This window comes from Microcaecilia unicolor, chromosome 2 (assembly GCF_901765095.1).
Source record: "Microcaecilia unicolor chromosome 2, aMicUni1.1, whole genome shotgun sequence".
In the NCBI taxonomy this organism is placed as follows: Eukaryota; Metazoa; Chordata; class Amphibia; order Gymnophiona; family Siphonopidae; genus Microcaecilia; species Microcaecilia unicolor.
In genome coordinates this window covers 652,056,200-652,069,733 of record NC_044032.1, presented here as the reverse complement: position 1 = coordinate 652,069,733, position 13,534 = coordinate 652,056,200, and the positions used below count along the sequence as shown (strand labels likewise).

At 46.0% G+C, this 13,534-nt stretch overlaps 1 protein-coding gene across 1 annotated transcript in view; it reads right to left on the bottom strand.

Moving 5' to 3' along the window:
- SPATA5 (spermatogenesis associated 5) overlaps positions 1–13,534 on the bottom strand; it is a 488,555-nt gene that overhangs the window by 335,865 nt on the left and 139,156 nt on the right. Inside the window, 1 exon segment of the mRNA XM_030191768.1 lies at positions 12,365–12,444. Within this exon segment, the coding sequence (XP_030047628.1) occupies positions 12,365–12,444 (80 nt within the window).

Genomic DNA, 13,534 nt, shown 5'->3' with positions numbered 1-13,534 from the left:
GTCTGTGTATGTGCACATGCGTACGACGTTCTATATGCTCACGGAATTAAAGCTCATTACAGGATACCAGAAAATCACTCACTGGAAATATTGTGAATATTTTCCATGATTCTCAAATGTTGACTGTAGCAAGGGGAAGGGATTGATATTTGATATACTGCCTTTCTGTGGTTACAATCAAAGAGGTTTATTTATTTATTGCATTTGTGTCCCACATTTTCCCACCTATTTGCAGGCTCAATGTGGCTTACAGAGTTTGGTTATGACATAATCATTCCATGATATCAGACACAATTAGTGATGTACAAAGATTAGGTGAGGGAAGAGAGAAGGAAGGTGTTAGGCAGGATATAAGGTGGACTGTAATAATTGGGTGAGTTGGTGAGGTAGTTTTGTAAGGCTATGGGTTCTCTTTGTAGGCCTTGTTGAATAGATATTATATCCAGGTACTTATTTTGTACCTGAGGCAATGGAGGGTTAAGTGACTTGCCCAGAGTCACAAGGAGCTGCAGTGGGAATCGAATTTGGCTCCTTTGGATTTCAGGCTGCTGCACTAACCATTAGCTTAGTGAATTTCTTGATTGTGCAGGGAGTTAGAGCAGAGGAGAGCGCAGGATACAGTTTATTAGGCCAGAAGTGGCCAGTCTGGGGACAGGTTTTAAGATAAAGTAGCTGCTTAATAAGCAACAGATGGTGACAGCAAAGGAGGGTCACTAGCAGTGCTACGGTCTCTCCTTTCACTCAAAGCTTTCACAAGTGATATTGCAGAGGAGCAACTGGCCTGAAACTACAAAAGGAATGGTAAAACCAGGAGAGGTTTAAGAAAGTGGCCAGGAGTGCGGCAGCCAAAAATTCATGCAAAAAAGCTCAAAGAAACCAAGAGATCAGTATGGAATGGGGATGAAATGACTAAAACAGAGATGTTGTATCTGATTTACTTTCACCCTTAACCCATGAGCCTTGCAAAACGCTAAGACGATGCTCTGCAAGGAGTGCCTATTCTAGAACTGCATCTGGGCAGCTCGATTCTGTTTTACGTAGAATACTAGCATAAACCAGCATTACCATATCTACATCTAGGCATGACTAGCTACGCTGGGTCAATAACAGGACTAAATGGGCAGGCCTATGGGCACCATACAATCTGCATAACTCACAGAAATCTATAACTTGCACAGGTTAGTTGGAGACATGTTCATTGCGGTTACAAACTGTCTTAAAGAGTATTGCATAGTGCACTTACAGGCTGCTGCATGCGCCCCTTTACACGAGAATGCCCACGCCCACTTACACGCAAATGCACGTACCCATTTACATGCAACTGCACATGCCCACTTACACGCAAATGCACGTGCCCAATTACATGCAACTGCCAACTTACATGCAACTGCACGTGCCCACTTACACACAAATACACGTACCCATTTACACGCAAATGCACGTGCCCACTTACACACAAATACACGTACCCATTTACACGCAAATGCACGTGCCCACTTACACACAACTGCCCACTTACATGCAACTGCATGTGCCCATTTACATGCAACTGCCCACTTACACGCAAATGCACGTACCCATTTACATGCAACTGCCCACTTACACGCAACTGTCCACTTACACGCAAATGCATGTGCCCACTTACACGCAAATGCACATACCCATTTAAATGCCAACTGCCCACTTACACGCAAATGCACGTACCCATTTACATGCAACTGCACATGCCCACTTACACGCAAATGCATGTGCCCAATTACATGCAACTGCCAACTTACATGCAACTGCACATGCCCACTTAAACACAAATACACGTACCCATTTACACGCAAATGCACGTGCCCACTTACACACAAATACACGTACCCATTTACACGCAAATGCACGTGCCCACTTACACACAACTGCCCACTTACATGCAACTGCATGTGCCCATTTACATGCAACTGCCCACTTACACGCAAATGCACGTACCCATTTACATGCAACTGCCCACTTACACGCAACTGTCCACTTACACGCAAATGCATGTGCCCACTTACACGCAAATGCACATACCCATTTAAATGCCAACTGCCCACTTACTAGCAACTGCATGTGCCCACTTACACGCAACTGCCCACTTACATGCAAATGCATGTGCCCACTTACATACAAATGCACGTACCCATTTACACGCAAATGCACGTGCCCACTTACACACAAATACACGTACCCATTTACACGCAAATGCACGTGCCCACTTACACACAACTGCCCACTTACATGCAACTGCATGTGCCCATTTACATGCAACTGCCCACTTACACGCAAATGCACGTACCCATTTACATGCAACTGCCCACTTACACGCAACTGTCCACTTACACGCAAATGCATGTGCCCACTTACACGCAAATGCACATACCCATTTAAATGCCAACTGCCCACTTACTAGCAACTGCATGTGCCCACTTACACGCAACTGCCCACTTACATGCAAATGCATGTGCCCACTTACATACAAATGCACGTACCCACTTACACACAAATACACGTACCCATTTACACGCAAATGCACGTGCCCACTTACACACAACTGCCCACTTACATGCAACTGCATGTGCCCATTTACATGCAACTGCCCACTTACACGCAAATGCACGTACCCATTTACATGCAACTGCCCACTTACACGCAACTGTCCACTTACACGCAAATGCATGTGCCCACTTACACGCAAATGCACATACCCATTTAAATGCCAACTGCCCACTTACTAGCAACTGCATGTGCCCACTTACACGCAACTGCCCACTTACATGCAAATGCATGTGCCCACTTACACACAAATGCACGTACCCATTTACATGCAAATGCCCACTTACACGCAAATGTACGTGCCCATTTACATGCAATTGCCCACTTACACGCAAATGCACGTGCCCACTTACATGCAACTGCCCACTCACACACAAATACACGTACCCATTTACACGCAAATGCACGTGCCCACTTACACGCAAAGGCACGTACCCATTTACATCCAACTGCCCACTTACACACAAATGCACGTGCCCACTTACACGCAAATGCACGTGCCCACTTACACACAAATACACGTACCCATTTACACGCAAATGCACGTGCCCACTTACACACAACTGCCCACTTACATGCAACTGCATGTGCCCATTTACATGCAACTGCCCACTTACACGCAAATGCACGTACCCATTTACATGCAACTGCCCACTTACACGCAACTGTCCACTTACACGCAAATGCATGTGCCCACTTACACGCAAATGCACATACCCATTTAAATGCAACTGCACATGCCCACTTACACGCAAATGCATGTGCCCAATTACATGCAACTGCCAACTTACATGCAACTGCACATGCCCACTTAAACACAAATACACGTACCCATTTACACGCAAATGCACGTGCCCACTTACACACAAATACACGTACCCATTTACACGCAAATGCACGTGCCCACTTACACACAACTGCCCACTTACATGCAACTGCCCACTTACACGCAAATGCACGTACCCATTTACATGCAACTGCCCACTTACACGCAACTGTCCACTTACACGCAAATGCATGTGCCCACTTACACGCAAATGCACATACCCATTTAAATGCCAACTGCCCACTTACTAGCAACTGCATGTGCCCACTTACACGCAACTGCCCACTTACATGCAAATGCATGTGCCCACTTACATACAAATGCACGTACCCATTTACACGCAAATGCACGTGCCCACTTACACACAAATACACGTACCCATTTACACGCAAATGCACGTGCCCACTTACACACAACTGCCCACTTACATGCAACTGCATGTGCCCATTTACATGCAACTGCCCACTTACACGCAAATGCACGTACCCATTTACATGCAACTGCCCACTTACACGCAACTGTCCACTTACACGCAAATGCATGTGCCCACTTACACGCAAATGCACATACCCATTTAAATGCCAACTGCCCACTTACTAGCAACTGCATGTGCCCACTTACACGCAACTGCCCACTTACATGCAAATGCATGTGCCCACTTACACACAAATGCACGTACCCATTTACATGCAAATGCCCGCTTACACGCAAATGTACGTGCCCATTTACATGCAATTGCCCACTTACACGCAAATGCACGTGCCCACTTACATGCAACTGCCCACTCACACACAAATGCACGTACCCATTTACACGCAAATGCACGTGCCCACTTACACGCAAAGGCACGTACCCATTTACATGCAACTGCCCACTTACACGCAAATGCACGTACCCATTTACATGCAACTGCCCACTTACACGCAACTGTCCACTCACACGCAAATGCATGTGCCCACTTACACGCAAATGCACATACCCATTTACATGCCAACTGCCCACTTACTAGCAACTGCACGTGCCCACTTACACGCAAATGCACGTGCCCACTTACACACAAATGCACGTACCCATTTACATGCAACTGCCCACTTACACGCAAATGCACGTACCCATTTACATGCAATTGCCCACTTACACGCAACTGCCCACTTACATACAAATGCACGTACCCATTTACATGCAACTGCCCACTTACACGCAAATGCCCACTTACACACAAATGCATGTGCCCACTTACACACAATTGCACAGGTGCCCACTTACACGCAACTACTACTACTACTACTACTACTACTAGTAAACATTTCTAGAGCGCTACTAGGGTTACGCAGTGCTGTACAGTTTAACAAAAAAGGACAGTCCCTGCTCAAAGGAGCTTACAATCTAAAGGACGGAATGTCAAGTTGGGGCAGTCTAGATTTCATGAATAGAGGTATAGTGGTTAGGTGCCAAAGGTGACATTGAAGAGGTGGGCTTTGAGCAAGGACTTGAAAATGGGCAGGGAGGGGGCCTGGCGTATGGGCTCAGGGAGTTTATTCCAAGCATGGGGTGAGGCGAGGCAGAAAGGGCGGAGTCTGGAGTTGGCGGTGGTGGAGAAGGGTACTGAGAGGAGGGATTTGTCTTGATAGCGGAGGTTTCGGGTAGAAACGTAAGGGGAGATGAGGGTAGAGAGATAAGGAGGGGCTGCAGATCGAGTGCATTTGTAGGTTAGTAGGAGAAGCTTGAACTGTATGTGGTATCTGATCGGAAGTCAGTGAAGTGACTTGAGGAGAGGGGTGATATGAGTATATCGGTCCAGGCGGAAGATAAGATGTGCAGCAGAGTTCTGAACGGACTGAAGGGGGGATAGATGGCTAAGTGGGAGGCCAGTGAGGAGAAGGTTGCAGTAGTCAAGGCGAGAGGTAATGAGAGAGTGGATGAGAGTTCGGGTGGTGTGCTCAGAGAGGAAAGGGCGAATTTTGCTAATGTTGTAGAGGAAGAAGCGACAGGTCTTGGCTATCTGCTGGATATGCGCAGAGAAGGAGAGGGAGGAGTCAAAGATGACCTCAAGGTTGCGGGCAGATGAGACAGGGATGATGAGGGTGTTATCAACCGAGATAGAGAGTGGAGGGAGAGGAGAAGTGGGTTTGGGTGGGAAGACAATAACTGCATGTGCCCTACTACATGTGATTACACGCAGCCAGTTACAAAATTGCCTTTCATGACCTACAGTTATAAGATGATACTATAGAAAGAACACAGTGATGAAAGAATTATTACCACTGAACCAACTAAGATTTCGGATGCTCAATCAGTGATCAAGAATTTAGCACCTAAACAACTAAGATTTAATGGGAAAAAAAGGGACAGAGTCAAGGATTCAGCACACTGAAATCCAAAAGGACAAAGAACTCAGGGTGATTATCTGAAGACAGTAAAACGTTCAAACACTTTTACTACTTTAACTGTCTATTGCTTATGTTTGATTTTTCCTTACTGTACACCGCCTTGAGCGAATTCTTTCAAAAAGGCAAACAACAGAGTGATAAGTGTCAGAGAGATTCTAGGATGTATAGGGAGAGGCAGGATCCATAGAAAAAACAGGTGCTAATGCCTTTGTACTGTGTCTACTTTTGGATGCTAGACCTCCTGAAGAATATAGACAGAGAAGGACTGCCAAAATGGCACAGTCTGTACTGCAAATCCTATGAAATTGGCCAAAATATGTACACCCTAGAAAACAGAAGCAAGAGAACTTATACGGTATACATTTTCAAATACCTCAAAAAATACAAACCTGCATGAGAAACAAGCATTTTGCAAGGGGGGAAAAATTACACAGCAGTAAAAGGAAATATTTCTTCAAAGACAGGATGGTGGATGCACAGAACAGCCTCCTAGTGGGAGAGAAAAAGCAGGAGAAGAGAAGCCAAGGAGACGGCATTGTCAGGGACTACCCAAGTTTTAATAATAGCTAGAAGAGAGAGTTCATAAGATAAAAACAGATCAAGGACAACATAAGATTTTCATTTTGCTGGCTCTGCCAGGCTCTCTGACCTGAATAAAAGTCAAGTCAATTCTCTCTCCGATCTCTTGCATTTGAGTCTCATCTAGACTAGACTGTATCTGGGAATAGAATAAACGTTCATAATCTGGGCTCCAGCCTCCGACAAAGATCTTGAGTCTGCCTTGTGGATAATACAACTTGGATGTAGCACCAATTTCCATCACAGAGAGCACAGTAAGGTTTTTTTTTATTTTTTATTTAAAGAACTATTTTATTGAACACCACAACAAGGCAAACAAACATTATAAAAAATGCATCTTATGAGCTAAGCAAATAAACAAAAAGCTTACTGTATTACTACTACTACAAATCATTTCTACAGCGCTACCAGTCGTACGCAGCGCTTCACAATTGAACACGAAGAAAAGACAGTCCCTGCTCAAAAGAGCTTACAATCTAAATCAGGACAGACAGACAGGACCAATAAGGATAAGGGTAGAAGGACACATAGGAATGATTCTAAATGGAATGTTGCTACTATTGGAGATTCTAGATGGAATGTTAATGTTGCTATTCCGCTAGCAGCATTCCATGTAGAAGCCTGCCCTTCCAGATCAGCAACACGGCCGCGCAGGCTCACAGAAACAGAAGCCTGCGCGGCCGTGTTGCTGATCTGCAAGGGCAGGCTTCTACTACTACTACTACTATAAATCATTTCTATAGCGCTACCAGTCGTACGCAGCGCTTCACAATTGAACATGAAGAAAAGACAGTCCCTGCTCAAAAGAGCTTACAATCTAAATCAGGACAGACAGACAGGACCAATAAGGATAAGGGTAGAAGGACACATAGGAATGATTCTAAATGGAATGTTGCTACTATTAGAGATTCTAGATGGAATGTTAATGTTGCTATTCCGCTAGCAGCATTCCATGTAGAAGCCTGCCCTTGCAGATCAGCCACGCGGCCGCGCAGGCTTCTGTTTCTGTGAGTCTGACGTCCTGCACATACGTGCAGGACGTCAGACTCACAGAAACAGAAGCCTGCGCGGCCGCGTGGCTGATCTGCAACGGCAGGCTTCTACTACTATAAATCATTTCTATAGCGCTACCAGTCGTACGCAGCGCTTCACAATTGAACACGAAGAAAAGACAGTCCCTGCTCAAAAGAGCTTACAATCTAAATCAGGACAGACAGACAGGACCAATAAGGATAAGGGTAGAAGGACACATAGGAATGATTCTAAATGGAATGTTGCTACTATTGGAGATTCTAGATGGAATGTTAATGTTGCTATTCCGCTAGCAGCATTCCATGTAGAAGCCTGCCCTTGCAGATCAGCAACACGGCCGCGCAGGCTCACAGAAGCCTGCGCGGCCGTGTTGCTGATCTGCAAGGGCAGGCTTCTACTACTACTATAAATCATTTCTATAGCGCTACCAGTCGTACGCAGCGCTTCACAATTGAACATGAAGAAAAGACAGTCCCTGCTCAAAAGAGCTTACAATCTAAATCAGGACAGACAGACAGGACCAATAAGGGATAAGGGTAGGACAGACAGATAGGACACGATACGAGCAGGTGACAAGCTAGGAATTAAAAGCAGCATCAAACAGGTAGGCCTTTAGCCCGGATTTGAAGGCGGCCAGGGATGGAGCTTGACGTAATGGCTCAGGGAGTCTATTCCAGGCGTAGAGATACAAGGCATAGTAACACCAGAGTTACTACTTATATTAGCAAAGTAGAGACTTTTGAGACACAATAGCAAGAAAAAAATTCTACCAACCTCTCCTTTTAACATTTTTATAGTGGAGAACAGCTAGGAACCAGTGATGGGAGTCTCTATGGGATCTGATACCAACAGTACATCATTTTAGTGTGGGTTTCTTGAATATTAGAAGAAACAGCTAATTTTGGCAACATCAACTCCAATGACACCCATTTCAAAGTCTCAGAGCTAACCCCAAGTTAGCCCACTTAGTTCTATGGAGAAAGTCGGTGGTGGTGGTGTGTGGGGGAGGGGAGGGGTCCAGGTCCCACAGGTATTGTATTGGGCAGCAACCAGCTGTTTTGTTGATCAAAAATCCTCACAAATTTCTTCTAAAAAGGTGGCATCTCCTGTCAACTGACTTTTAATGTCTCTACGTAAAAGCAGGTGGCTGAGTTGAATATATGCAAAATTTATTTTATTTGTTACATTTGTATCCCACATTTTCCCACCTCTTTGCAGGCTCGATGTGGCTTACATAGTACTGGAGAGGCGTTCGCAGACTACGATGTGAACAAATGCAAAGTGATGTTGTGGTAAGATAAAGTTCAGTCAGCGGAAGAGTTGTGTTATGTCCATTATGTACTTTACTTTTGTTATGTTGCAGGGATCAAGAATTTAAGTTGGATCTGCGGTTATGCCTTATTAAACAGGTTAGTCTTTAGCGATTTCCAGAAGTTTAGGTGGTCGTACTTTGTTTTCAAGGCTTTTGGTAATGCGTTCCACAGTTGTGTGCTTATGTAGGGAAAAACTGGATGCATTAGTTGATTTGTATTTAAGTCCTTTGCAGCTTGGGTAGTGCAGATTTAGATATGTTCTTGTTGATTTGGATGTGTTTCTGGTTGGTATGTCGGTGAGGTCTGTCATGTATCTCGGGGCTTCACCGTAGATAATTTTGTGAACCAAGGTACAGATTTTGAAGGCAACGCGTTCTTTGATTGGGAGCCAGTGTAGTTTTTCACGGAGGGGTTTTGCGTTTTCAAATTGCGTTTTTCCAAAGATAAGCCTGGCTGCTGTGTTTTGGGCTGTCTGCAGTGCCGTAGCGTGGGCTAACGGCACCCGGGGCGGGTCGCCGCTGCGCACCCCCCCCCCCCCAGGTGCAGCACGGCGCGACCCCCCCCCCCCGCGGCACGACCCCCCCCTCTGCGGCGCACCCTCCCCCTCCCCCCGGACCGCATTCTTACCTGCGGGAAGGCCGATCCGCCCCGAGTGCACGTCACTCGGAGCTGCGTTGGCCCCGCTGGTTCCCTGCTCTCTCTGCCCCGGAACAGGAAGTAACTTGTTCCGGGGCAGAGAGAGCAGGGAACCAGCGGGACCGGCACCCCCCGGACGCGTGCACCCGGGGCGGACCGGCCCTCCCTTCCTACGCCACTGGCTGTCTGAAGTTTCTTTAAGGTTTGTTCTTTGTATCCCACATAAAATCCATTGCAGTAGTTTACATGGCTTAGTACCATTGATTGTATTAGGTTGCGAAATGTTTCCCTCGAGAAGAATGGTTTCACGCGTTTGAGTTTCCACACTGAGTGGAACATTTTCTTTGTTATGAATTTCACTTGGCTCTCTAGTGTTAAGTTACATATGTATGTATGTGGGGGATCTGATACGTGTGAGCAAGTGATCCAAATGATATCAAGGTGGACTCATCAAATAGTTGTCCCCTTCTCCCAATGCTTAAAACTTGGGGAAGTCAACCCAGGCTGAAATAAAGGATTGTCACAAATTGGTGTAAATCACATTTCTTACACAGTATCCCATACTTTCCATAGTAAGATAGTAAATGACGGCAGATAAAGATCTGTACGGTCCATCCAGTCTGCCCAACAAGATACTTTATATGTATACCTGAGTTTGATTTGTCCTTGCCTTTCTCAGGGCTCTGCCACCCAGGTCTTGTGGGGATGGTTGTGGAAAGGACAGTTAACTTCCTAGAAGCCAACGGGTTACAGGATCCAAGGCAACATGGCTTTATCAAAGGAAAATCCTGCCAAATTAATCTTACTGACTTCTTCGACCGGATGACCAAAGAATTGGATGAAGGACACACTCTAGACACACTTTGATACGGTCCTTCACAGAAGACTCATGAATAAGCTGAGAGGACTGAACTAAGAACCCAAAGTGGTGAACTGGATTTGAAACTGGTTGACTGACAGGTGGCAGAGGATGGTGGTAAATGGAATCTGCTCAGAGGAAAATAAGGTAAGTAGTGGGTTGATGCCGGGGCTGATTCTGAAGCATTAGAAGGAAAAGTTTGCCTTTTTGCAGATGACATGAAGATAGCCAATACATGAGAAGGGATCTCCAAATGATAGAAGAATGGTCAAGGGTCTGGAAGTTAAAATTTAATCACTACACAATACCTGGGGTATCTTATTTCCTCCTGGTTTCAAATGTTCAAACACTATTGAAGCACTAGACTGCGAAACACAGCTAGTGTTGGGAAGATCTATAATAGGAAGGGAGTACCTGCGAACAGATGAAAAACAAGTTTGGGAAACTTGTGAGATTGTTTTAAGAGAGCACGAGCACACAATCACATTTATTATTCACTCCGATTGAAGAAATCACGTCTTGTTGTGGAACACGGAGACCCAATACACCATCTCCAGATAAGTACTACATGGTCACTAAAATGAATGCTAACCATCATTACTAAGTGCTTTATGTTATATACTGGAGGCAGGAAGGGACTCAGTGCAATGATGCACGTAAAATTATACCATATGGTCAATCATTCGTAGTGACAGCTGAGCAATGTATTATTATTTAATAGTGTTTATCCAAGATTGGGTAAACGCTGCTAATAGTAACACTTATTGAAATAAGTAAGCAAGTATTTACATTAATATTTAAGAGCATAATAAAAAAGAAAAAATAAACAATATTCAACGTTTTGTATTTGTGAAAATCAGAGTTAAAATTAAATGCCAAGAAGTGCACAGTGATGCACTTCAGCTGCAGAAATCCAAAAGAAATATACCGGATGACAGGGGAGAGATTGGTAAGCTCGGCTCAGGAGAGAGACCTTGGGGTAATGGTGTCCGAGGATCTGAAGGTGATGAAACAATGTGACAAAGCAGTGGTCATTGCCAGAAGGATGCTAGGCTGCATGGAAAGGGGTATACCCAGTAGAAGAAAGGAGGTGTTGATGTCCCTCTACAAATCGTTGGTGAGGCCCCACTTAGAGTATTGTGTTCAGTTTTGGAGGCCGTACCTTACTAAGGATGTAAAAAGACTTGAAGCGATTTAGAGAAAAGTGACGAAAATGTTATAGAATTTGCTTTGCAGGACGTACAAGGAGAGACTTACTGCCCTGAACATGTATATCCTGATGGAAAAGAGAAACAGGGTTGATATGATACAGACGGTCAAATATTTGAAAGGTATTAATCCGTAAACAAACCTTTTCCAGAGACGGGAAGGTGCTAGAACGAGAGGACATGAATTGAGGTTGAGAGGGGGCAGACACAGGAATAATGTGCCTCCTACCCCATCCACACTCCCAAACAAAAGCAGCTTCCCTGCTCATGGACCCCCCCCCCCCCCCCACACACACACTTACCTGCTCAACCATAGCCACAGTGGGGGGGGGGGGGGATTGGTGTCCTAGCCCTCCCCTTTATATCATGGTGCTGGGTGTATATTGCTATGGCTGGCGGGGATCTCCAAGCCCTGCCAACAGAAAAATTTCTCCACTGGCACTCTCCATCAACTCCCCCTGCCCCCCCCCCCCCACAAGCAGAAAACTGAGCATATATGGGGCAGCCCCCCCCCCCCCCCCCCCCCCCCCCCATGCTCAGTTTTGCAAAAACCCTAAGGATAACATTGACGTCTGCACTCAGTGCCACATTTCTGGAAGTCTTTGTTCATGCTTTCTTATTATGGTCTTCATACTCTCCGGCAGTGATGTCATTAGCATGGGAGTTTGCTCTTCTGGATGAACTGGAGTTTGACGGTGAAATTTTGCTACTCTTAGTGCACGAGCCACTAAACTCCTTCTCCAAAAACAATATTTTCAAATTAAGAGCCCCATGTAAAAGGAATATTTCCCACATACACAAAATGGGAGAAAATCTTTAGTGCATCAACAATCAAGACTTTGACAGAGGATAAGTGGGTATGAAGGAGCCAGAAATACAGCTATATCTGAGTGTCTGAGAACTCCTCATTAAATCTCTCTCTTTCAGATGGTGTCTCTTACCTCCCCCGCTCAACAGCCAAAGCATCAATCTCATCAAAGAAGAGGATGGAAGGAGCCACGGCTCGGGCCTTCCGGAAGATCTAGGAAGAGAAGATACTGCATAAGAGGCAACTTCTTTCAAAAGGAAACCAAATTTTCCTTGGAAGAACTGATGGTAAAACAAAAAAAGAAAACAGGCTGCATACTGCATCTCAAAGACAAAACACAGAATTGAGGATAATCAGGGGAGCCTGGTTCAAACCCCCACTGCACAGGGCCAGCATTGGGTGGGGAGTGGTGGGGGGTAAACAGGAAAGCTGTCCTGGGCCCCACAGTTACAAGGGGCCCCCATGGGCCACTATCTCTTCCCCTTCTCGCCACCCCGATCCGGTCTCCCTCCCTTCCCTGTCCAGCTGTCCACCCCCTTCTGGCACAACTTCCTGTTTCAATGGAACGCAGTAGAGGAACAGCACTGGGGAGGTCACAGGCAGCGTGTCAGAATCGCTGCCACGCCAATGATCTCCCATAAAGAAAAACATGAAGTAAGCTGGACGAGAAAGGTGAGGGGAAGGGAGGGAGAGACCTTGGATCAGGGTGGCAAGAAGGGGAAGAGATGGCGGACTATGGGACCCCTCTGGAGCTATCTTAAAGTAGACCGGGGGGGAGGGATTTGAGAGATAGGGGGACATGCCATACTGGGAGTGGAGGGAGGGGATGAAGGAAGAAATGATGGGCTCGGGAACAGAGGGGAGGAAGAGAGAGAGATGCCAGACAATAGGGTGGAGGGAAGGAAGAGAGAGGGAAAGTTATTGGACTCGGGAGTAGTGTGGAGGGAGGGAGAGATGCTAGATGGGAGGGCAGTAGGAAAGAAAGAGAAAGAGTTAGACCCAGGGAAGGAAGGGAGGAAGAGGCAGATGTTGAACAATGGGAGGGAGGGAAGATGGAAGGAGAGATGTTGGCTCATGTGGGATAGGGTGGGGGGAGGGAACAACAGAAAGAAAGAGAGAGGGAGCAATGTTGGACCATGGAGGGGAGAGAGAGGAAGAGATGATTAACAATAGGGGGGTGTCCGAAAGGAAGAGAGTTAGGACAGAAGCATGGTGGGGGTGTGGAAAAAAAGGGACAGGGAGATGTTAGGCCATGGGGGGAGGGGAGAGGAAATACTGGGCTACAAGTGTGGAGGGAGGGGAA